This window comes from Atractosteus spatula, chromosome 21 (assembly GCF_055471065.1).
Source record: "Atractosteus spatula isolate fAtrSpa1 chromosome 21, fAtrSpa1.hap1, whole genome shotgun sequence".
In the NCBI taxonomy this organism is placed as follows: domain Eukaryota; kingdom Metazoa; phylum Chordata; class Actinopteri; order Semionotiformes; family Lepisosteidae; genus Atractosteus; species Atractosteus spatula.
The window spans coordinates 3,117,585-3,140,884 of NC_142726.1; the positions used below are offsets into that span (position 1 = coordinate 3,117,585).

The 23,300-nt window shown below is 40.7% G+C and overlaps 3 protein-coding genes across 7 annotated transcripts; 2 read left to right on the forward strand and 1 right to left on the reverse strand.

Moving 5' to 3' along the window:
* Positions 1 to 1,062: 1,062 nt before the first annotated feature.
* On the forward strand, positions 1,063 to 16,215 carry hsd17b2 (hydroxysteroid (17-beta) dehydrogenase 2). Of its 5 annotated transcripts, none has more exons than XR_016094629.1 (10): positions 1,084 to 1,538; positions 2,013 to 4,515; positions 5,323 to 5,508; positions 5,728 to 5,865; positions 6,285 to 7,296; positions 8,605 to 8,787; positions 10,733 to 10,902; positions 11,174 to 11,315; positions 12,069 to 12,131; positions 14,100 to 16,215. XR_016094629.1 is itself a non-coding variant. In XM_088939279.1 (5 exons), exons 1-5 carry the CDS (start codon positions 1,250 to 1,252, stop codon positions 6,656 to 6,658), a joined length of 1,200 nt encoding a protein of 399 aa, XP_088795405.1. In that variant the 5' UTR covers positions 1,063 to 1,249; the 3' UTR covers positions 6,659 to 8,564. The 5 variants fall into 5 exon arrangements, 1 of the variants encoding a protein (XP_088795405.1); XR_016094626.1 differs by having other exon boundaries at positions 1,085 to 1,538; positions 4,303 to 4,515; XR_016094627.1 differs by lacking the exon at positions 14,100 to 16,215 and having other exon boundaries at positions 1,085 to 1,538; positions 4,303 to 4,515; positions 8,666 to 8,787; positions 11,174 to 12,227.
* On the forward strand, positions 14,106 to 16,500 carry LOC148817006 (arylamine N-acetyltransferase, pineal gland isozyme NAT-10-like). The gene has a single exon (XM_088939280.1). It carries the CDS (start codon positions 14,106 to 14,108, stop codon positions 14,979 to 14,981), a length of 876 nt encoding a protein of 291 aa, XP_088795406.1. The 3' UTR covers positions 14,982 to 16,500.
* mphosph6 (M-phase phosphoprotein 6) lies at positions 16,346 to 22,783 on the reverse strand. The gene is made up of 5 exons (XM_088939281.1): positions 22,585 to 22,783; positions 19,800 to 19,912; positions 18,375 to 18,465; positions 18,043 to 18,140; positions 16,346 to 17,187 (listed from the first exon to the last, which is right to left on the reverse strand). The coding sequence occupies exons 1-5, from the start codon at positions 22,633 to 22,635 to the stop codon at positions 17,055 to 17,057; spliced, it is 486 nt and encodes a 161-aa protein (XP_088795407.1). The 5' UTR covers positions 22,636 to 22,783; the 3' UTR covers positions 16,346 to 17,054.
* Between the last annotated feature and the right edge of the window lie 517 nt (positions 22,784 to 23,300).

Genomic DNA, 23,300 nt, shown 5'->3' on the forward strand with positions numbered 1-23,300 from the left:
GTCTTGTCCGTGCAAATGCAAGGAGCTCCAATGGCAATTGGCTTCCTTGCTGTATTTCCACTCTTTCCATTGATTGCGGCAGATAAAATAACATGAGAAGCATGTGTTGTAACAGAAAGAATAAGTTTCTTGATCCCAAGATGAAGTAAAACAGATGAGTTTATTGCATGCAAGGAACAATAAAGCCGAAGTCTTGTTTCCCGCAAGAAACAACAAAACCGAAGTATTGTTCCCTGTACTGGTACAAACTTTTGGGTTATATAGTGTCTTCTTCTCCGTTTCTGACATCACTCGGTCTGATGGTAAAGAGGGGGGTTCATGGTATTTGGCCAGTTTACGATGTCCTGACCAAATGGTCAGTTTAAGATTACACCCAGGGGGGTTCCTAGCTTGCATCTGCAATCCTTATCAGTTAACCCCCTTTCCTGCCATAAACCCCAGCTTGTGACTTAGAAGTCTAAACCACATACAGAAAGGATTAAATTCAAACCCCCGTCTTCACATCTTTCTTCACATGCTAAAAGGATTCCATGCCTTCTACGCTTTTTAGAAGATTCACTTGGATGGTAAGCACAAAACAGGTTTATTTCAAATAGTTGAACATTTAAAACATGTTCAGACATTTTTGTTAGGAAAAAAAAAAGTATAGTTAAATTTTTAACACCGTGCATTGTTCTATTATCTGAACAAGTATTTATCTTTTTTTTTCCCCACTTTGGCTAGAGCTGCATGCTAGTATATTTTAAAGAACACCCTCGCCTGTATTTTTTTTAAATTCTGAAATTATTTTGTTTTTGATACCAAACATTCCTAACAAGACTGCGCACATTTCCTTTTTGTTCGCTTAGAGCTAGTGTGTCTAGGTCTTGTTACTGTGTTGTGACAAAGTACACTGCAGAGCATTACCATCCCATCGCGTTCAGTGAGCAGTAGCTGTTGATTCAGCACTGTATGTATCTGCAGTTATGGATAACATCAGTTATTATAAACTGAAGTGGGAGGGAGGGGGAGGGAGTTGGGGAGGTGTGGTTTATTCTGTTGCTTTTCCCAAGTGAGGGTGCAGTGGGTTGTTTTTTTTTATAGTTTATAGTTAACCACTTGGAAACTGGTCTTCAAAGAGAGACCCTGATGACTGGCTGTACAAGGAAGAGGAAGCAGAGTAACGATTAAAAAAAACAACCCATCAGAAACCATATGAAAATCCAAAAGAAGGAGAAGAGACCCATCTGTGCATTGAGAATCAGTCATAATGGATAAATCTTTCAGTGAATCTTTGTACTTCCTGATGCTGTATGCTTCTATTACAACATTGTATGCAGGGGCAGTAATATTGAGAGTGAAAGGGGGTCTGAAACTGGGGTCTTGGTCTTTGATCTGGTGCCTTCTCTTGGCTGTCCTGGTGGAGCCCCTGTGCTTTCTGAAGGTCCCGGGTTATGCTGGGCTGCTCCTGCTCTCCTTGCTCTACTACATCTCGTTGTCACTCCTGGGAAAATCGCAGAAGCTGCTACCTGTGAACAATAAGAGTGTGCTGATTACAGGTAAGAAGAATGAGCTTTTTTCTTTTCAGAGTTAACCCCCTTTTCCCTGCACGCCATTGAAATATTGAAGACAAACAAGTGCTTTAGGATTTATATTTGCACATTTTTAAAAAGGAAATTTGCATTTCTTTTGGCCAAATTGATGTTGTCTCAACGTTTGCACTGACGGTGCTGTTCTAGTTATTCAAAAGTCATTTTTCATTTAACTTTCCAAGATTTGTACCATCTCTGTCACATATAAAAATGTTGTGGGATTTATTTTTATTTTCATGGTAAATTTCTGATGTACTCCCCAAAATAAAAAAAAGTACTTTTCTCAAATCTCAGAAACATATTTTTAAAGAAATAGTTTTATTGATTCACCAGTGTTGAGTGGATTTAAAGGTATTACCTTTGTTCTTAAGGAAATCACATCTGATTAGTATTCACATGCAAATGGGACACATATACCTGTGGTTTTGGGCTTTTTTTTAGAGACAAACAAAAGAAGCCAAAGGGAGCTGTGAGGCCATCTGTTCTCAGCGCTTGATTTCCAAAGTTGGCCAGTCAATTCATTTATTCTTTTTTTTTAACGTCGCCTTTGGATTTTTGTCATGGTGGGTTGCAGTATGCTATTCTCTTAGACAGATAGAATTCACAATCTAGTATGGGCACATTCCAGCACTCAGGCAGAAATGAACTCTCCAATCGGAAGTCAGAACCAAGGAACAGCTGGATCAGATCCCTGCACCAATTAACTACTAACTGCCCAATAGGTTCGATGGGCTGAATACACTCTCGTTTGTAATCTTGCTTGTGAAGTGAAAAGGGCATGTATTCAGTTTAGCTGGGAAGTGGCGAACAACAGTAGACATTAACTGGATCCTGAAGCCGTCCTGGGGCTCTCTCCAAGCAGATTTTCAGTCCTGTGACTCTCGGACCACAGTTCGTGTAGTGCCATAGTGCGACAGATCCCCCTTAACTTGTTAGCCAGGCATAGATCTGCACACATGAATCCCCTTTTTATCACTGGGATTTAGCAGAAACTGGACCTGCTTTGTTTCTTTTTAACCTGTAACTGGTCTGGCGCTAGCGTGCCTGTCACCTTGTCCCTCACGAGTGGCACCGGTGGAATTCTCCCTCAGCTGGGTGAATCACGTTTGGCTGAACACACTCCACTATAGGCTGCTACTTGTCAAGAGTCTTCCCCCTGCCATCAGTAACCTTTTCAATTACCTGGCACCTCGCTGCAAGACTAATAATCGGATAATAACCAGCAGTCTCCCTGTGAGACTGCTAGCCAAGAATCTCGCTGTCTCGATGCCACCTCCTGGCATCCTAACCCAATTCCAGCACTGCGGATGCGGCTGCTCTGTTACACATGGACAAATATCGGAGTCATACCAGACAGGCTCTGGCAGCCTCAGGTTTTACATCGGTTTTGCTGTGTGGTGCGCTGGTGGACTAAGGCTATCGAATTGAAACTGGAAGCCTGATGCATGTCTCATTGGTAGGTCTTCAGACTTTGCCTTTGCCATGATCATCTTGTGTGATCAGTGCTTAGTCATCATTAGCTTTCAGTATACCTGCCAAGTGTGCCTTCAGGTTTGAGCTCGCAGTGAACACCCTTGTCGCAACACAAGGGGAGAATGAGGAAATGCAGGAACAAATCCTCTGACTTGCATGGCTATCAGAACCATTCATCTTTTTATGCCCTACAAGTTCTGCAGGGACGTACCGGCGGGTCACGAGCCAACGGAAGGAGAGGCATTTCCCTCCCTGATGTCACTGTCAACCTACAGGTGCCCAGATCGCTGCAGGGCTCTCAATTTTGCAGGGATCCAAGCGTGTTCTGGCCAACTAACCATCTCAACTGTCCCAGTTATGCACTGGTGGAATTCTGGCCACATTTGGCTAGTGACATAACTTTAGCTTGGACTTTGAATGTCTGTTTTCATCTTTTTCAATATTAATATTACATACGGTATATGAGACAGGTTGATGTCACAGACTGTTGTAGTAGTTTGATTCAACAAAGAGCATGTAGGAAAGTTACATTTTCTACACTCCATAGATAAAATCTTCATATATTGCTGAACAAAATTCTTAGATGCAATAAGGAGTTTTAATATATGTCTATAATGTCAATTATGTTATGAGCATCAACAATTTACTCAATGTTTACTAGTCTTTTTACTATTATAACATCTATCTTGTTAGTACATCTTGGTTTGGATGAGGATAAACTGTGATATGTATTTTTAATCTTAATTTTGTCATTTTAAGTCACATTAATCACAGGAAATGTTTAGAAAATTAGATCAAAGTAATCCATTAAATAATCCACAAGTAATTTCCAGTAAAATCTAATGATTAATTGATGAGATGAGAAAGGTCTGACAGTTTCTTATGATCTTGCCTGCTATTGACAGCAAAGAGATTTGTCTACTCTTCAAATTTCAAGACATTTGAAGTTCTTGGCATTCTTAAAATAATTTGGGATTACCTCTTTGGTCATTATTAGATTTAAAAAAATCACTATCTTGCCTCCACCACCATTGCAAAAACTGCAACTGTGGATGAAAGGCTCTTGTGTTGTGCCTGACATATTTTACTATGGAGCAAACATTGGAGACTATCAAGCTTCCACATATTAATCTGATAACGTGGACACCAGGATGATTGCAGGTCACCTTAAAAATGTTGAAACTGGAAGTAGGTTTGTACCGTCAAAGAGTATTTCTGAAAAAATTAATTGGGGCATTTCTTTGCTTATCCCACTCAGGCTGTGATTCAGGTTTTGGTCATGCCTTGGCTAAGCACTTGGACAGCCTGGGGCTGACCGTGTTTGCTGGGGTCTTAAATGAGCAGAGTCCCGGCTCTGATGAACTGAGGAGGTGCAGCTCAAAGAGACTTCTTGTGCTGCAGCTGGATGTGACCAACAGTGCACAGATCAGGAAGGCCTACCAGCAAATTAAAGCTGAAGTGGGTGAAACAGGTATGCTGTGGTGCTTCTCAATGGGATGGGCCATAGAATAGGATATCACATTATTGTGAGTTTGCTCTGCACAGATGAGTCAAGTCAAGCTCTTGGTGGATGGGCCTATTAATTCTATGTTAGACTTCTTGAAGCATGTATTGTGATAGCCTCATCTGAATCATGCAATAAAAATTTTAAACATACTACATTCAATATACTGACATTCTATGTGGAAAATAGACCCATATCAGATATACTTAGGGTCTGCTGGCCCAATATGAAAGAATGCTACAAATGAGGCAGTTATGTTACTGGCTCCTCGGTGTCAAAATAAAATCATTTGTGTTGCAAGGATTGGAATGTTATGTGCATGTACTTACAGGTAAGTCTTATTCTGTCCTTGTAAATGTTTTTACAGGCATGTTGATCAGAATTCTTAAGATCAGTATGGTGGGTTGAGATAGGCAGTGTGAGACTCAGGACAGAGATTGGACCACTTCGTCACCCTCTCTTGTTTAACAAGGAAATTCTGTGTCAAACCCTCAGTAAAATAAACTCTTTTCAAACCATCCAGAACTTTAATGGTGAACAGTTTTAATGCATTCTAATGCTTTGCTTATACCTGTTCATCAATGTAACCCTGCCAGTCTCATTTCCACCAATTAATGCCCATTGAAGCTAATCAAACTCATATTGTCTCAACCACTTCATAATAGTCACTTAATAAGTCTGAGAATTTAAATCTTGTTGGAAAGTGTTAATAGCTTCTCAGTAGGAAGACTGTTTAGTTAATGATGACTTTTTTTTGTTGCGTTCTCATTGTAGGACTTTGGGCAATAGTGAATAATGCAGGAATCCTGGGATATTTAGCAGATGGAGAAATTCTTCCCATGACAGTGTTTAAAAAGTGCATGGCAGTCAACTTCCTGGGTGCTGTGGAGCTGTCCCAGACATTCCTGCCCCTGCTGCGCAGAGCCAGAGGCAGGATGGTCAATGTTTCAAGTATGGCAGGTGAGACAACGGGAGACATATTTATTATAGATTTTTGACAGTTTCCACTATTGGTCCATATGTGTCGTCTAGATGACAAATGTGTAGCATTGGGAAATGTAACACAGCAGCTGACAAAATTTAGAATTTAACGCAGCAGATAACTGATTTGAGGATCTGGTCCAGTTGTTTCCCGAAATGAGCCGGAGTGATCCGCTTACCTGTATATTTGTGTTGCAGCCAAGGTTCCAGTCCCTATGTTCTCTGCCTATTGTGCCTCCAAAGCAGCCCTGAGCATGTTTTCTGAAGTGATGAGACAAGAACTATCCAGATGGGGCGTCAGAGTCTCTGTTATCCAGCCTGGAGGTTTCAGAACAAGTGGGTATTTCTACAAACTGAGGATATCTGGAGCAGAGTAAAAGCAGCTCGTTGCAGAGGCTAAAAAAATTACTAATTAAACTAATTACACCTGGCCACCACTCTGGTGACCTCATGGCTTGCACATAATAATTGGCAAATCTTTCCCAGCAACTGTAATGGTATTGAAATGGAGAAAAAAGACTAAGAGATAAAGTTCTGCAAGACTTACATGGCAACATCATCAGATCAATGGAAAACAAAAACTATTGTCCATTGTCTAAATATGAGACAGATGCACTTAAACCCAGAATGTTTTTGTTGGTCAGGAATCCAAGAAATGCACACATTGATTGTTCTGCATTTTCTCTTTGACAGTCGTATCCTGATCTGCGTTTACATTACTAGTATCTATTGGATTTATTTTTATTCTCTTTCAGACATCTTTGGCACAAGAGAGGAATGGAGCTCCTATCACGAAGAGATTCTCTCCCAGGTTCCGCAGGACGTTAAAGAGGACTACGGGGAAGAGTACATCTCCTCCTTTCAGAAGCGCCTGCCCAAGATGTCTGCGGCCTCCTCGGTGGATCTGCAGCCTGTGCTCCACAACATCTGCCATGCCCTGCTGGCGGTGCGCCCCCAGCACGTCTACGCTCCTGGCAGGCTGGCGTGCATCATCCCATTCGTCCACAGCTTCTTCCCCGCCGGCGTCTTCGACCTCCTCGTCGGAGTTCTCTTTACGTTCCACAAGAATGCTCCGGCACGCCTCCAGAGGAGCACCGGATCAGCCAAGGGGGAACAAGAGCACAACTAGCTGGTGCTCTTTCTACAAGGATTCCCAAGACTAATTTTCTTATGTCATATCATCCACATGTCCTGTTTTCTTTTCGTAAATATAAAAATATTTAAGGGACTTCTATCTACTTTTATAAACCCCTCCCACAATAGTAGAAACCCTAAGGAATATAATTCTAGTGATGGCACATGGAGCATTTGGTATTTTCTACATTTCGTAAGCACTGTATGCATCCTTGACAGTTCTGTTCTGTTTGCACATGATCTGTTTTAACTGTTGTTTCAAAAAGAGTTTCTTCAGTCTTCCAGGCTCAGTTCATTGTTAATCAGGTGGTGGAAATGGTTGTGCCTGTGTAAGTTTACATTCTTGCAGCCGTTCTGTTCTTGCCATAAGATTGCTAATCAGCATGAAGCCAGTGCGATCAAAAGATAGATGCTAACTCTACAGAGGAGTCTGTGACCCGCCATCTCCATTGAGGATCTAGACTTCGTCTACTGCTTGTTTTTTATTCTCTCAGGTAACATAATACTGTACCTTCCCCAGTGCTGTGAAATAATGCTTTCCCTTCATTTGCCTGCAGTGCAAGCGAACCATTCAAGCTGCATAATCCTTTGATTTGTCACCTCATCTGATTGAACACGCCTTCCAGAACGCTGGTAGGGAGACCTGAAGACCTCAGGGTCTTATTTTTTTATTTACCATTTGGTCCAGCTATTAAGTAATTAACACCTTAATTAACCTGTAATTAACCTGTTTAACTATGACTTTTCAGAATAAGGTTTGCTTTCACAAAGAGCACAGGCTTCACTACTGTCCTAAAGCACGTGGCCCAAATGGCTCCTACATTAAATCTGTCTTCTGTCCTAATACTATCACTTGGTCCAAGTCTAACTCCACCCATTAAAACCTTAAGTCTTTACCCATCTCTTTACCAGTGGGTCAGTCCACACTGTGAGAGAGCACTTTTAAGTTAGCAGCATCCCAAAGACTAGTGCTTCAAATGGAACAGCTGTCTGAAAGGAGGATCATGGGCTTGGTTCTGGAGAATGAATTTTTGTTTCTGCTTGTCTATGTTGCAATAATAAATAAAATTAATGTTGAATAGCACTTGTATCCCATGATTGTTTTTATTGCAACAATAATTACATTTCTGTTATACCAGAATGATTTGGTGTTTGTGAAGGATCTGAGATTCCCAAACAATGAAGATAGAAGTCTTGAGGGCAAGAGCTGCCCAACCACAGATGCCATTGATAGGACACTATTAACGCCAAGAAATACCCTCTACTACTCCTGATATCATTACATCATATTTAATAATAATACATTTAATAATTTAATTGTAATTGTTTTATTAAGATACTGCATCTTGCATAAAGTTTCAAATTGAAAGTGCAAATCCTCTATAATTCTCTCAATTTTCTTGTAGGAATTTTTATTCATTCACTGAGTAAGATTAAAAAAAAAATGTGTTGATTGATTTATAAATATTTAGTAAAATAACTTTTAACAAATTGTTAAAGAGAATGGCCTGGAAAGAAAATTATTTGGGAAACAATTAACTAGACAGTAATTCAAGTTATTTAGAATTTTAATTAAAAGAAAACTAAAATGTTCTATATACCATGAGCAATTATGGCATAAATAAGCAATATAAAGCAGAACAGCAAATCAATAATAATAATAATTTGAAAACTAATTTTCATAATTATTTGATTTAGATTAGATTTAAAAATATTAATATATTTTGTTACAATCTTCCTTGATAAACAACACCTCTTTGTTTCTAGTAACTTAGGGATTATTTGTTCCTGGTTGGTGTGTATGCATTTCTGAAATAGAAGACGTGCTTTATTTGTGTCATTTGGAAATATTTTTACCTTGTTTATGCTTTCATGATGAAATAAAAAAAGTTTTATCTCCACATTCAAGGTCACATTTTTTTTTGCTTTTCTTCTTCACAGAGATTTAATGAGAATTTAATACTGATAACATTGAATGAAAAGTCATATTTGTCCTTTCAAGGAGGGTGAAAATGATTGAAGTGTGACACGCAAACTGAGAATAAGGGCAGATCGGCCCGAACTGTTCCGAAGAACGTGGAGCTGGACTTTCCAGAAAGGCAACTTCATTCATTTTTGTCTGTGGTGTGTAAAGCTTGGTCTGGGTTTTCACAACAGGGTGCAGATGGGGGAAAATCTGTTGATTAGTGGCTGATGTGTGGAGAACTCCCCTGGGACAGAAAATTAATCGAAAAGTCGATTCTATGTGCCTGGAGGTGAGCGTCATTCTTGTTGGTCAGTTTCATACGAACTTAGTCCTTCCATCTGCACCTTAGCCTTCACTATTTTCTGACCATTTCGTAAACAGTATATCTTAAAAAATAAGTACACCAATAATAAATTACCTGAGAAAGTGACCTTTTTTGGTCACGTTCAACTAAGGATACATTTTTTTAAATAGTTTTGATTTTACTGGAAAGAAATAGTGTCTGGTCAAGTATAAATGGGCCCCTGATACTGGTTGTAAGGTTATTTCAGATATGCAATATGCAAACAAAACCTGAAAACCTCAGTATCTGTGGAGAATGCCTTTACTGTCTGATTAGACAAATACTGATTAATTAAGAGCTTACAGCTGTACTGTACTTCATTTTCAAGTATCAATGTCTTTTTTTTATGATTCTAAGTGTCGCTTCAGTGAAAATAAGTCATAATCATAATAAAGATTTCTGTGGAATGTTCCTAGAGGTGATCTGGCAGGCACAGTGTGCTCAAAAACATGTTTTGGCATAGTTACAGGAGAAAAAAAGGTGTCCTCAGACGTTCGTGTATTGTTATAACAAAGTTGGCTTTCTTTTTGTGAGAGATGGAATTAAATTTTGGTCTTAGGCCAGGCAACAACATGTTATTCTTGCCTATGGTTTGATTAAGGGGAGATAGTCATATCTGAAAATCATTTTTGCTCTCATTTGACTTCTATAGCTAGTTACGTGGTAAAAAAATAACGTGTAGCATTTCCTTATTTTTGCAGCTTTGGTAGGGCTAGGCTTAAGGTGTCCTGTGCAATTGCAAATGAAAAAAGAACATGATTTAAAGCAAAGTTACTGAATGTCATTTTCTCATACTATGATTAAAAATGGAGAACTGTGAAACAGCACAAATCTTGTAAACTACTGCCACCCAGTGGGAAATGCAAAATGTTTTTTATAACATCTTATTTTAGGTCTTATTTTACTTATAAGACCTAATATACTGATGCACCACGAAAAACACAAAGTTAGTATTGCATCAAGAACTCATAGGGCACACATAATGTAACATAGTGACCTCAGGTTGTATGATTTCATAAAAAAGCTGGGTGCCGAGTGTGTGGGATTTTCAGTTGAATTAAAATTACCAACAAATGGTACAACCTTGAGCACATAAGTAAGTCTGCAAATAAAGCAGCATGGTGACAGTTGCTAGCAGTGCAGCAATGGGTCTAATTCCTGACCTGGGGTGCTGTCTGTGAGGAGTTTTGTAGGTTCCCCTTGTGTTTGTGTGGGTGTGTCCTGTCCAGCAGGTTCCTGCCTTGCCCTTTGCTTGCCAAGATAGTTTTACAGTCCCCTGCAACCCTGAATTGGATGAAATGGTTAGAAGATGGATGGATAGTAGTCTGCAAATACATAAATGTAGAATTCAAATATTAAACAGAATGTTTCTCTGTGGCTTGAAAAATCTAACATGCATCAAGGAGTATTACAGAAAGCGAATCTTTTAAAATACATGAAACAAGAACTCCGTCTTTTGCTGCAATTACAGTGTTCAATCATAACTCACATACTCGATTCAGATTAAAATTTACACTTCTATAAAAAAAACAAGTCTCCATCCTGCTTTCCGTCACAGAAACAGACTTTTACAAACAGCTCTTGTCCAGTGATTAGGCTTGTGAATATCTGAGCAACATGACAAGGAAGATCCTTCTTAGGCCTGGGGTCTTAAGAAAGTCTCTTGGCTCTGGGCTTTCTGATGTTTCTGGTCCTGTTTTTATCTGGCATTGATTGGTCTCTTTTTAAAGTGAATTTTCTTTTTTTGTTGCCCACAAAAGGGAGATTTATTTGGAGCGGTGAGATGAATCAATAGTCATTTGAGTGGCGTGATGCAGAAAGAGTAGGAAAAGGGAGACGAGGACATACAGCCTGGGCAAGAGCCTGACCGCTGAAACTGCAGATGTGGAGGAACCAGCAATTGTAAGATGTGACCGATTTGGAAGAAGTGGTGAGAAAATAGATGGATGTTATGTAAACAAAACCAATTTTGCAGAGTGGAATCTATCCTGATTATAAATGACTAAAACTTTGATTTAGAGAAAAACGTGTTGCATGTTTTTTTCAGTTCAATGTGAAAGTATAATAAATGAGTTAGACAGTTGCTCATTATTTTGTCAAGCTCCCTTCTAATGCCAATTTTTCATGGCAGTAATTTTTTCCTGTTTTCTTGAATCGGAGTACTATACCATCCCAAAACCATAACATTTGTTTTTTTACAGGACAGGGTTGTTAGCCTTGTGCCCAGCCTCCACCATGGAGGACCTGGTGCCTGACATGGGACACGAACCCACTACCCTGAGATGATGAGTCTCATGTCCTACCAACAGAGCTAGCTGGGACCCATCACCTCTGAACCGTGTGGTAATTAACAAGCGTCGACACAAACAGGAGCTTTGATCACAAGGAAGCTCGAAGAACAAGGACAAATGCCCTTATGGAAGGCAACAGAATCCCCTACACCTGTTGCTACCTCACCCATTTTTCCACTTTCTGACAATCGGCTATTTGCTTCTTTTCAATTCAGCAGCTTATTGGTATTGTAACAGAATTGTTCTGTTTACTAAAAGGGCTGTACAAATAAAAGTGTCCCTCAGAAATGCCACTTAACGTTTGGCAGTGTAAACCATTTAGGGCCATTTCTATTGCAACCAATGAGCTCTTTTAAAAAAAACAGCAGAGAGTGATGGATATTTAAAGATGAACTTAAGTGGCATTCAGATATTAAATAGAATGTTTCTTGTGGCTTATAAAATCTAATATGCATCAAACAGAAAATAATTACTTTTTATTTCCTGAGAACTATGGAAAGTGAAACATACTGAGGAATAGGGAGGGACATTGAGCTCACTGGTTAGTGTTTCTGACCTCCAGAGCCAAGGGTGTGTACTTTTTTATTTTCATGAACTTGGACTCTCCTTGCTTATTCTGACCTGCCTTTTATCTTAGTTTCCTGGCCCTAGCTAACCTGTGAGTATGGCTTTGCTGCGATACTGATTTACTGCTCTTGTGCAGAGGGTGGAAGGTCCAATGAATACTGTGTGATCCCTTTAAGAAAGATAGCTCCACCTCACTTGTAAAAGTGTTTAACGTCCTTCTCCTGTAATGATCTTATAGCACTTTGTGAAATCCTCGAATTTACAGACAAGCCAACAGTGGAAAGATTGACTGCTACCCTTGGTAAGTGGATCCTCAGAACACGTTCAAATTACAAAGTATGTACAGTACGTGGTTTACCTTTCTGTTTCTACTGGAAGTAAAAGCATTCTTGTGTGTGAATACTGTGTGATAGTTTAAGTACTTCTGTATAAGGATTTCAAAGCTATACTTTAAAACTCTGACACAAAAGACAGCAACTTCTAGAGTCTTGAAGTTTATAATCATCAGCTGCCAGGAGAACTGTTAAGTACTCAGAAATTCAACACTTTTATAAGCAGCAGTTTAAACACTTTACAGCTCAGGCAGTGAAGGAGATAATGGTTCTGAACATACAGGGCTTTGTTATTTTACTCCATATATTGGCTGCAATCTGTAGTCATGATAGTTCTAGTTACTCAACAAATCTGTGCTGTTTTCAGACCGATATCTTCGACTGTGGTTTACACAGTAAACATGCAGTTGCATTAAAAAATTGTGGGACAAAGCCAGTACTCATTAGTACTTAATCTGATCTAATCCTATATATAGTATTATAATGCACAATTACATAAAAGTTAATGAGAACTATTATTACAAGTATTTTCTATCAAACTGCATGAATGTATTCGAAATGCAACTTTAAATAATGGCAGATTTAAATATTAATCGTAATGACTCGCACCCGAGGAGCAACTTGGATTGCGATTCAGGAATGAGAAAGAGTCCAGTTGAGCCGGGCTCCCCAGCCGGCCGCCCGACCGCTCAGCCCGCTTGCAAGAACAGGGGCTGATCCAGCGCTTCACGCGCGCGGTGGGACAGCGGCAGGCCGCCACGCACACGGACAGGCGCCACGCCCCGGCAGGCAAGCCTGGGAGCTCGGGATGTATGAGGGGCTTTTAATCCAGGCATCCTGCCTAGTTCTGAGGGAGAATTCCAAGCCATAGGGAATCTGAGAGACTTGGAACTACCCAACCGTAAGGAATCCAATAGGTTTGGGAATACTAAGATGTAGGGAATCCGAGAGACATGGGAATACCAAACTGTAGGGAATCAGACACGTAGGTATACCAAGTCATAGGGAATCTGAGAGATGTGGGAATACGAGAGACATGGGAATACCAAGCTGAAGGGAATCCAAGAGACATGGGAAGCTACAAAAGAGCAGAGCAAGCGTAACACTGGAAGAAACCAGGGAAACAGATCTGAAGGGGCTCCATGTCAAAACACAAGGCCCGAAGCCCAAGCCTTCTCGGGTCCGTCTTTACAGTACACCACACCTCGCCGGGGCACGGCCGTAAACCTGTTCCACCTGCTCAGGGACTCCAGGCAATTCGCTTCCATGGATGCCCGACAGCCAAAACGCAGCCGGCTGTGATGTCACACTATTAGCGCTGCCCACAGTGCAGCTGCTGGGGAGAACATGACAGTGATGTCGTGTCATGCTAAAAACTTCAGTAGCTTTGCAGAAAAAAATAAGTCATTATAAACAATTACAACCTTAATGATTTAGAGCACAATTTCACCACCCATTCCCTTAAATTCAATGTGCAAATATAAAGGTTAATATCTAGCAAGATGAAAAATAATTATAGAGCTGCTGATTGCTCTGTTAACCTCTTTTATAACAAATGTTTATGAAAGGAATTTTTCCTACTGACTGGATTTGAATCAAAGTACTGTGCCCTCCCATATAATCCTCTTCATAACCCCATCCTTCTACCAATACTGCCCTTTATGGACTGTTCTATGGGTCTGTCAAACTGTTATTAGATAAAACTATATACAGTTTTTGACAGGTCTTAACTTAGTTTGCAGTTGGATAATTTGAATGTGCAGCCGATTAAATTTTCATTTTTTCAGTTTTTATATATGGCAACAGGTTAGGCATGAGCATCGATTTCCAGCGCATTGTAGTCAAACTTCAAAGCAGAACTAAATGAGATCACCAAAAATATCAGTCTTACCAGGTACTGTCTTTTAACACTGTAGTTTTAACACTCATTTTCTCAGCACGACATGATGAATCTGAGGGAGTACTTCGAGAGGATTGGCTACAGTGGTCCCTTCAAAAAACCAGACCTGGAGACACTGAACACCATTCACAGGTGCCACATCCTGTCCGTCCCATTTGAAAACCTCAGCATTCACTGTGGGGAGAAGATCACCACGGACCTGGACACCATCTTCAACAAGATTGTGAGAAGAGGTCGAGGGGGCTGGTGCTGTGAGAATAACCTGCTCTTCTCCTGGGTCTTGAAAGAGCTGGGATATGACACCACGATGCTCGGAGCAAAGGTGTTTAACAGCTTAACCAAAGAATACAGCCCCACGGAGTCACACCTCATTAACAAAGTGATCATTGCTGGGAAGCCTTACATAGCAGATGTGAGCTTTGGTGTGTCCTGCCAAATCCGGGAGCCACTCGAACTGATTTCAGGAAAAGAGCAGCCTCAGCTTCCTGGTCTTTTTCAACTTGTAGAGCATGAAGGTACCTGGGTCTTGATTAAAACTGGAAGAAAAATTCTTATACCAAACAAAAGTTTTTTCAGCTCCTCCTTAATAGACAAGGCTCTGACAAAGACAATCTATTGCTTCACCTTGGCACCTCGCCGTATCGATTACTTTGTGCAAACGACCGAACAGCTCCAGACCTCCCCAGATTCTTTGTTCACCAACAAGTCCATCTGCTCCCTGCAGACAGACACTGGGTTTCGAGCTGTGATTGGCTGGACATACAGTGAGGTCACCTATAACTACCAGGAAGGGCATGACCTTTATGAGATGTCCACCATCCCAGATAAAGAAGTGGAAGAAGTACTAAAAGAAAAGTTTGGTGTGGCTCTGGAACACAAACTGGCTTCAGTCAACAACAAATTATGTTACACTCTCTAAGAGGTACAATAGAAGTGAGCATGACGGTCTTCAAACACATTTCAAGATAAAAAAAAAAACTGTGGATGGAAAAAAATAGCCGTCTTCGAGTTAAATTCTGAAAATCGATTTTGACACTAACAATCACATTTTTAATACAGAGCTTCTTGGTGTCTCCACTAGTATAGGTGTTTGCTTCAAGAGCAGCAAGAACAGATTAAGCATTAGGTCACTGCAAATTCACATCTGGGGGTAATGATCAACATTTGCCATGATTAACTAGGGCTAATGGTATACTGGCATAATCACTTTTAGTTTGCTTAAACTTGTCATGGGAAAAATGGTCCATGCTGTCTGCTTTTAAATGGTCCCTTTCTTATAGTCTGCTTCGGAACAGCATAATTTGTATATTTAGTGCAAGTTAAAGCACTGCTATTGTACAAATGTTATCATTCAGTGCAAGATGCTAAATTACTCTGAGCCTAGCACATGCACTTAATTTCCTTCCCTTAAAAGTTCCATAGACCAGAATTATACCAATAATTATTCCTAGAAGGCCTTTCCTTTAGCCACTGCTTGTGTAACAGTTATATAGAAGTTTCATGTCTCTGTTGAGACTTAGGAGTCTCCCTCACTACAGGGAAAGAAGGACCAGTAGCGATTTATCTCAAAAGGATCTGAAAGTGCTTCACACAGACCCTCTTCATCCTCACCTTAAGCACAGCAGTCGTCTGGGTGCATGCCAGAACAGGCACAGAAATGAGAAGTTTACTCACAGCCTCAATTAACCGGGAACTCTTGCAAGGGTAGACTGTATAAGTCCTGGCTAAATTTTTATCTGGACAACAGGATCAACACCTCCTCCCCATTCAAGAAGTCACCATGGGATTTTTAATGGACAAGAGTCATGACCTTGGTTTAACATCACATCCGAAGGACGACACCTCCTGCAGCACAGTGTCCCTCTGCTCTGCAAATTCTCACACAGAGGGAAGAGTGAACCATTGGTTCATCAACACCACTTCCATTGCAGTGATCCCAGATTCCAGATCGAACCTTGCTTAGGTTCTGAGATCTAAAGGCCGATGGTTCGTAGATTACCAACTGTCTATTACAATCAGGCTAATGCTAATTGTACTATACAATATTGTACTTTATTCTCCTGCTTTTGATTAAAAAGATACAATTATAAAAACCTTTTAGGCTGTAACTATTAAAAAAGGATTTAAGTAAAACAATAAAAATTATGGAACAACTGCTGTCTATAAAGAAAAAAATCCTTCTCTTAAAAGTCCAGTATATTTGTAAACTGGAGTTTAGAAAAGCAAAAAATAAAAAAATCCTTTATGATGACAATGTGATAAACAAGAAAGAAATGAATTATCTAGAATATGTAAATTTATTTTTAAAGAATATTTTTGGACAGACAGAATAAACACTAAGTCTCTAATAAAATTTTAGAAGGCACAAAAAAACTACCACTTTGTGGGCTTTAACATTTGTAAAGTTCTTTTACTAAAAATACTGCTTTAAAAGAAAAGTTTGTCTGAAGTTCATATTCCAATTCCATATTCCTTTAATAATTAACAAATGCACAGAGAACTCATGAAGGTGTCAATGTTCAAAGTCCTAAAAGGCAATGTCACAAAGGAAAAAAAAACAGACTGAAAAACAGTCAGAAACTTTCGTATTAAAATACACAAGGAACCTGTTAATCACAGACAGCCATGTGAGCAAATTATTCAAGAACGTACTGAAGATGATGGTCCTAAAGACCTTTATAAAAGGTCTTTATATGATGCAAGAACTTACAAGTGTTGTACAAACATTAATGACTCATGGGTTCTATATTTTGACAAGTAGGATGTATAACATCCATTTTTAAAAACAGCAAACAAGCACCCCATCTGTTGCTGCAACAACAGTGCTCAATCATAACTCAAATACCCGATTCAGATTAAACTGTACACTTCTATAAAAAACAAGGCTCTCTCCTGCTTCCTTTGATCAGTACTGCACAGAAACTGACTTGTACAAACATCTCTTAGCAATTCTGCTTGTGAATATCTAAATAAAAAATGAGAAGGAAAAGCCTCAGTCTTGGGGTTTTAGGAAAGTCTTCTTGGCTCTGGGCTCGCTGATGTTTTTGGTTCCGTCTTCTGGCATCATTGATCGGTCTCTCTTTTTAGTGAATTTTCTTTTTATGCTGCCCACCAACGTCTCATATCTGCAGGGCAGGAGACAGTAAAGCAACTGCTTACAATAACTTATGTAAACAACGTGCAGGTTTATCAAAGACAAAAAAAAAAGGTTAAACTGGCATTTATGAACACCAACCCTTTTCTTTAAATACACCGGAAATCCCCCTTTTGTTTTTTGTGATTCCATTGTGCTCTGACTTGAATATCTATTCAGGAGAGCTAAACCTTTGGAAGTTAAATAAATCCAGCCCTGTAGTCTACATACATTACAGCAAGTGCGTACAGATGCATGTATACAGCTCCAGCTGTTTGCTGTGCAGAAAGTAAAACCTGGCAGGTATAAAATGGAACTACTATTTTACCAGTATTTAACTATAAACAAACATCACTGGTCATTTTCTTTTCACTTAAGATTCACATTTTTGTCTGCTTTTTATCTTACTTTTTTTTTTTTGATACTGCCAATTATATTTTTCCTTTTTCATACCCATTCCATTAGGGCAGTATAGTATAGTATAGTGGGTACCCTTTGTGCCCATAACTGGCAGGTTGTGGGTTCGAGTCCCTGTTGCAGACACTGCTCTTGTACCATGAGCGAGGTACTTGACTGCTTTTACATACCCATTCTAAGCTGAATTTAGCAAAACCCCAAAGATGTATCTTCCAGCTTAAGCCCTTGAGGATAACAGGCTCCTATTAGAGACGGGCAGAGAAGACGTGCCAGAGAAGCACCGTCCCTGGGTCTGTCTGTTTCTGTGTGCTACAGGGGGTTCAGCCTTAAAACAAGAAGTAATTCCAACATCGGGCTGGTGTAAAATAGAAAAATCTCTCGGAAATAACATCTGAAAACAAGGATTAAGATGTTCTGGCGCCCTCCTTACCTCCTAGCCATCTCCTCGTCGGAGACGTCAGCCTCCATTTTGTCACCTTCTTCTTCCTCCTCCGTTGTGCTCCGGGACTTCATCGCTGCCATGAGTTTCTGGGAGAAAACAAATGGGGGTTAAATTTACTTTACTGACACGGGTGTGAAAACAAAAAGATCTTTGGAATTAACACAATTAGCATCATATTACAAATAAAACAAGTAATACGTTTATTCCATGCTGAAAAAAAAGAAGAAAGAAAACAATGTTTCGGCCATGGAGCCTTCTTCAGGTGTTCAAATAAACTACTAACATGTTGCAAATATTTTTTTAGATAAGTTTAGGTTTACCTCAACTTCTGGATTGAAGCCTCCGAATGACATTCTGCCATATATCAGCTCTTCACAGGGCACAAAACTTCTTTCTTCTATGATGAAATTCCTACAAAAACAGTACATGCTCAAGTTGGAACACAGACTTACAAATTTACTCAAATCTTTATTTAGATATTAGATAACTTTTTAAAGTATTAAATGCATCTGCATATTGTAACACTGCAGATGAAAGTCTATTTTATGTTCAGCACAAACCTGGTTTGGAATTTAGTACAAAAACTGCGCCACAAACTACCTCGTAACAGCTCTGTTGCTTGAATTACATGAGGTACATTTTTTTTGAATGAATTAAGAAATAAAATAAAAATGTCAATTCCTAATGTAACTCTCTCATGTCTCACAGATTCTGAAATGAAAGTTGAAATGCCCCTTTACATGCAGGTCCTGAAATCAAAAGCACCACATTTGCTTGCTGAGGCTGTATTAAGAGATGTAATTCAGGTACCTGTGCACGAGTTTCAAGGACACATGTGATGGTTACTACAGAAAAAAATACATCAGGTTTTACTTGTACATCCTTAATCACATAATATATAAATAATCTCAGTTTTTAAAATACCCAGCTTGGAAGTTGAGTATTCCCTGTAGCAATATATATTCTGGAAGGTTGCCAGTTCATATCCGACAGCTGGAAGAGGAATCCTACTCTGTTGGGCCCTGAGCAAGGCCCCTTCACCCCAGCTACTCCAGGGGTGCTGTATAAATGGCTGACCCTGCGCTCTGACCCCCAGCTTCTCTCCCTGTCTGTGTGTCTCATGGAGAGCAAGCTGGGGTATGCGAAAAGAAATTCCTAATGCAAGAAATTGTACAGGAATAATAAAGTGATGTTATACTTTTTTAAAAATGTGTGATTGACAATTATTATACCCCCCCCCACCCAGCCACACTGGCTCAGACTCCTGTAGCCAACTTGGGAGAGAATGAGACATTTAGGTTTGCTCTTCCAGCATGCTTATCCGTCAGAGCTGACTGGCACCTGATCGGCTGTAAGTGTCACAGTGCCTGGCAGTGGACGTAGAGGAGTGAGTCACCAGGGTACTGGCAAGGCGCAGGAGAGCCCAAGAGCTGTTCCGCCGAGAGGACCCCCAATACACTGATCCTAACCCCACACCCACGGGGCTCAACCAACAGTGCCCTGCCGCTCGGAGAGATCCCCATGTCACCATCGGCTACTGACTTGAGCCGGGCTCGAATGAACACTCCTGGGCTGGAGGGCTCAGCCGAAGCCTGGAGTTTGAGCTTTTACTCGCTGAGCCACGCAGGACCCCCTCCTCCGAATATTTCATTTTACCGACGTATCAAACGGTCCTCGGGCACCGAGGATAAGGATCCAGAGCTCCCGAACTGAAAACCGCGCGACAGGTGAAAAGCTGGACTTACTCCTTGGCCTTGAGCTCTGGCAAATCGAGGTACCAGTGTTCATCGCTGATTATCCTCTTTTCTTCCTCCTCCAGCTGCTTCTTGACTTCTGCGTCCAGGCCGCGTTGCATGAACTGGGAAAGACGAGCATCGTGCTTCAGTCAAACAAACCACAGCTCCAGGCCTGCCATTGCTCACAGAGTTACAAGACAGGGGCTGGGAAACCAGCTCATACGCAGCTGTTCAGCTGAATGTTCTGCTGGCAACAACTCATGAGAGGCTTGGGAATACTTGTAGGCCGCAGAGAACACACATGTGGTATAAAAAGAACAATTCATCATTGAGTAGGCTGAAGAGGGTGGTCAGGGAATGTCACACACAAAAACCGGTAAATACTGAATATTAAACGGTTGGCACTAAACATTAACTTCCTTTTCCCAGTTAAGTAGTCATATTGCACAAAGTCCTGCTGCTCGAGTGAGCATGGGGTAGTGAGGGCTATAGAAAAAGCACAGCACATATCTGCAGGATCCTATATTAACCAGCTGTAATCCTGCCCTGTTTGCACGTCTGAGCTGCTGTCACTCAAGAGGCTGAGCTCCAGGGGTTAAGGCCAGACATACTATTTAATAAAAGTGAGCCAGAGAGTTCCCTCCCTGTGTGATTGTGTTTTCCCTCAAAGCTAAGAACCTAGCAAAGGCCAAGATTTTTTTTATCAGAAAAAGAAAACATTTCTGTCCACATCTCTTTGCTGAGCAGCACATTGTGCATCGTGTGCTTTGAGCCCCGAGTCGTGTTTAAACACGCCGAATCTAAAGCTCTTCACAATGTTGATTTCTGGACAGAAACGGCAGATGTCTGAGAAATTAGTCGGATATACCTTCCAAGTGTGGGAGGAGAGGACACAAAAGTATAACTCATTGGGAAAATACCAGGGAGATCTGTGAGCTCAGCAAACACTATCACTGGAAAAGAGGGGAAAAAAAAGAAACCTGCACCTGTAAACCCACTATCTTGAAAACTGGCAGAGCATAGTGAGCTGTTGATACTTTTGTCTTTCATGTGCTTTGGTGATTAACGGCAGGATCTGTGAAGCGTGCTCTTTCCTGACAACACCAATATTCTTTTCATGTCTCCGGTAATCTTAACATCTCAAGCTTTTCTTAGGCTTGGGATACAGAGCAGGAGGCAATTACTGGGCACTCTACCATTTCACAGGAATATTAAAAGCAATTCTAACCCGGGGACAACCTGCGCAGCTCGGCTCTTCCAAATGAAAAGAAGCGCCGTGCTAGATCTCTCACGCGTTAACGAGGTGCGGCAAGCAGACCGAATGATGCACGAGGCCCTGAGACAATTCTCGAGAAGCGGCGTGTCGGGAAATTTTGAAAGGGCTTTATTTTTCACCCCATTATTTACAAGGCCTCACCGTGATGACAAATTCAGTGCAGAAAGGAAAAAAAAGAAAACAGGCAAGAGAGACAGGAATACAGAGTTCTTAGACTGCTCAAGGACAAATGTTCCAGTGACTGAACAGAGATGACAAAAATCAAGCCACTGGCTTTCAGTGCGATTATCTGTAAACCTGGTGGGTTATTTTATCTTCCTTCTACAGAAAGCTTCAAAATGAAGTCATTTGAAAACTTTCACATTATCTCTTTAAATTATATAAGCTCACCCTTTTTGATATGTTGTACTCTATGCTATGTATAACTAAGAACAGTAACAGATGAGAGGAAGCCATCAGGCCCCATGTGTCCAGCTCAGTACTCAATTGATCGTAGGATCTCATCCAGCTGATTCCTGACAGAAGCCAGGGTATCAGCCTTGTCAGCGTGGCTGTGCAGCTGCACACTCCCACAGCCCTTTGGTTAAAAAGGAGCTTACTGTGTTTCTAACCCAAAACCGCTCCTTCATCTCCGTGCTTTCTCACGGAGGCCGAATTGTCATGCTGTGCGTAGTGATACATTATGCTACTATGAAACAGAAGATAATACAGTTTCTTTCACAGCGTATAACAGTATTACATCTTCTTATCGGTCTTTTCTGTTCCTTTCGCACATCAGGGTATTCGATGAGCTGAGAAAAATTGTTACAGTACATTTCTGCAGTCGTGCCCAGTAGCCGGCAAAGAAACTCGCCAGGCTGCTGTGGGTTCAGCCTCTCCATTAGGATCAGCAGCAGAGGAACACAAGAGGTGTGCCATACCATGATATGTACATTTGCAAATGTCACCAAAAAGAAGCAACTTGTGAAAGAGAAAAAAAAAAACTCCTCAGCGGCAGTAGTTAACATTTCTGTGGATTCTGTAGGCAGAATAGGAAATGAAACCCGAGGAATGCAGAGGACATTCTACTGATCTTCAACAGTTCTTAATGGTACCATCACACACGGATTAAATACAGAGACAGACAGGATATTTACATTACTGATAATAGTAGATACTTAAACAAATGAAAGACAACTACCTGACTGTTGTACTTCTGGTTATAAACTACTACATTATGAAAATCGAGTGCACTTTTATCAAACGCATGGGCTAAAAGTTACGTTCATAGCCCTCTCAACGTGCTTCAAAAGCACTCACTTCGTTGTATATTAATGGAGTACTCTCTTAATAAGTATTCAGGTTTTCATGACAGACGTCCTTAATATCTTACTATAAACTCGTGCATGATTTTACAGTTTATAAACAAGAATCTCTTGGGAGAGGAGCTTGCAATTTTCAACATTTAACACACGGGGAAAAAAAGGCCCGATACCAAAACGATCAGGAGTCCTGAGACGCCACACTACAGCACATTACCTTCATTCGTAAGAGGTTCTTGGACAGCTTCGCGGTACCATCGCTTGCCATTTCGACCACCGAGTTCGGCAAAGTAAAAATCTAATGTTTTCTAAAAATATCAACCCTACGTTACTCAGACTAATGCTAAGCCTCCAGACAGCGGAGAGGAGCACGCTGCAGTACACTGATCGAGACAGTATCAATCCATCTGCCGATGCAGCCCCCCTCCGCAAGCCCAGGCCAATGGATCACCGATTCAGAGTTACCTCTTCGTAACACATTAGCTACACGTGTTCCCACTCCGCCGCTGTTGCTGACCATAGACAAAGTGTTGAACCATGCATTTGCAATTGTCGCCTATTACAAAACGGTCGCAGCAAGATGGACGAAATCTAATCCGAGTGCCCGGTTTAGACCAGTTTTATAAATATTACATGATAAATGTATATATTTATTATACACGTAAATGGATCTATATAATCACGGTTAAGAACTGATGCTGTGCATTCGGATTTGAGGCCGGGCCGGGGCTCCTTCTGTGAGGAGTTTACGTGTTCTTTCCCGATAATAATACTTCCTTACAATTATAAAGTGCTTTTTTAGACCCTCCACTCAAAGCGATTTATAGGTAACGGGGACTCTCCTCCTCCACCACCAGTGTGCAGCCCCCACCTAGATGATGCAAGTGCACCAGCAGCTATAGTGCACCAGTCCGCTCCCCACACACCAGCTCT

What these genes read in the sequence shown, in the direction of transcription:
- hsd17b2 (XM_088939279.1), top strand. Translation starts at nt 1,250, where the DNA reads ATGGATAAATCTTTCAGTGAATCTTTGTACTTCCTGATGCTGTATGCT. An exon ending in TAAGAGTGTGCTGATTACAG is followed by an intron (nt 1,539 to 4,302) that starts GTAAGAAGAATG and finishes TATCCCACTCAG; the next exon opens with GCTGTGATTCAGGTTTTGGT. An exon ending in CAATGTTTCAAGTATGGCAG is followed by an intron (nt 5,509 to 5,727) that starts GTGAGACAACGG and finishes TTTGTGTTGCAG; the next exon opens with CCAAGGTTCCAGTCCCTATG.
- mphosph6 (XM_088939281.1), bottom strand. Translation starts at nt 22,635, where the DNA reads ATGGCAAGCGATGGTACCGCGAAGCTGTCCAAGAACCTCTTACGAATG. An exon ending in CCAGAGCTCAAGGCCAAGGA is followed by an intron (nt 18,466 to 19,799) that starts GTAAGTCCAGCT and finishes CTGTTTTTGTAG; the next exon opens with GAATTTCATCATAGAAGAAA. An exon ending in GACGAGGAGATGGCTAGGAG is followed by an intron (nt 17,188 to 18,042) that starts GTAAGGAGGGCG and finishes CCTGCCCTGCAG; the next exon opens with ATATGAGACGTTGGTGGGCA.
- LOC148817006 (XM_088939280.1), top strand. Translation starts at nt 14,106, where the DNA reads ATGATGAATCTGAGGGAGTACTTCGAGAGGATTGGCTACAGTGGTCCC.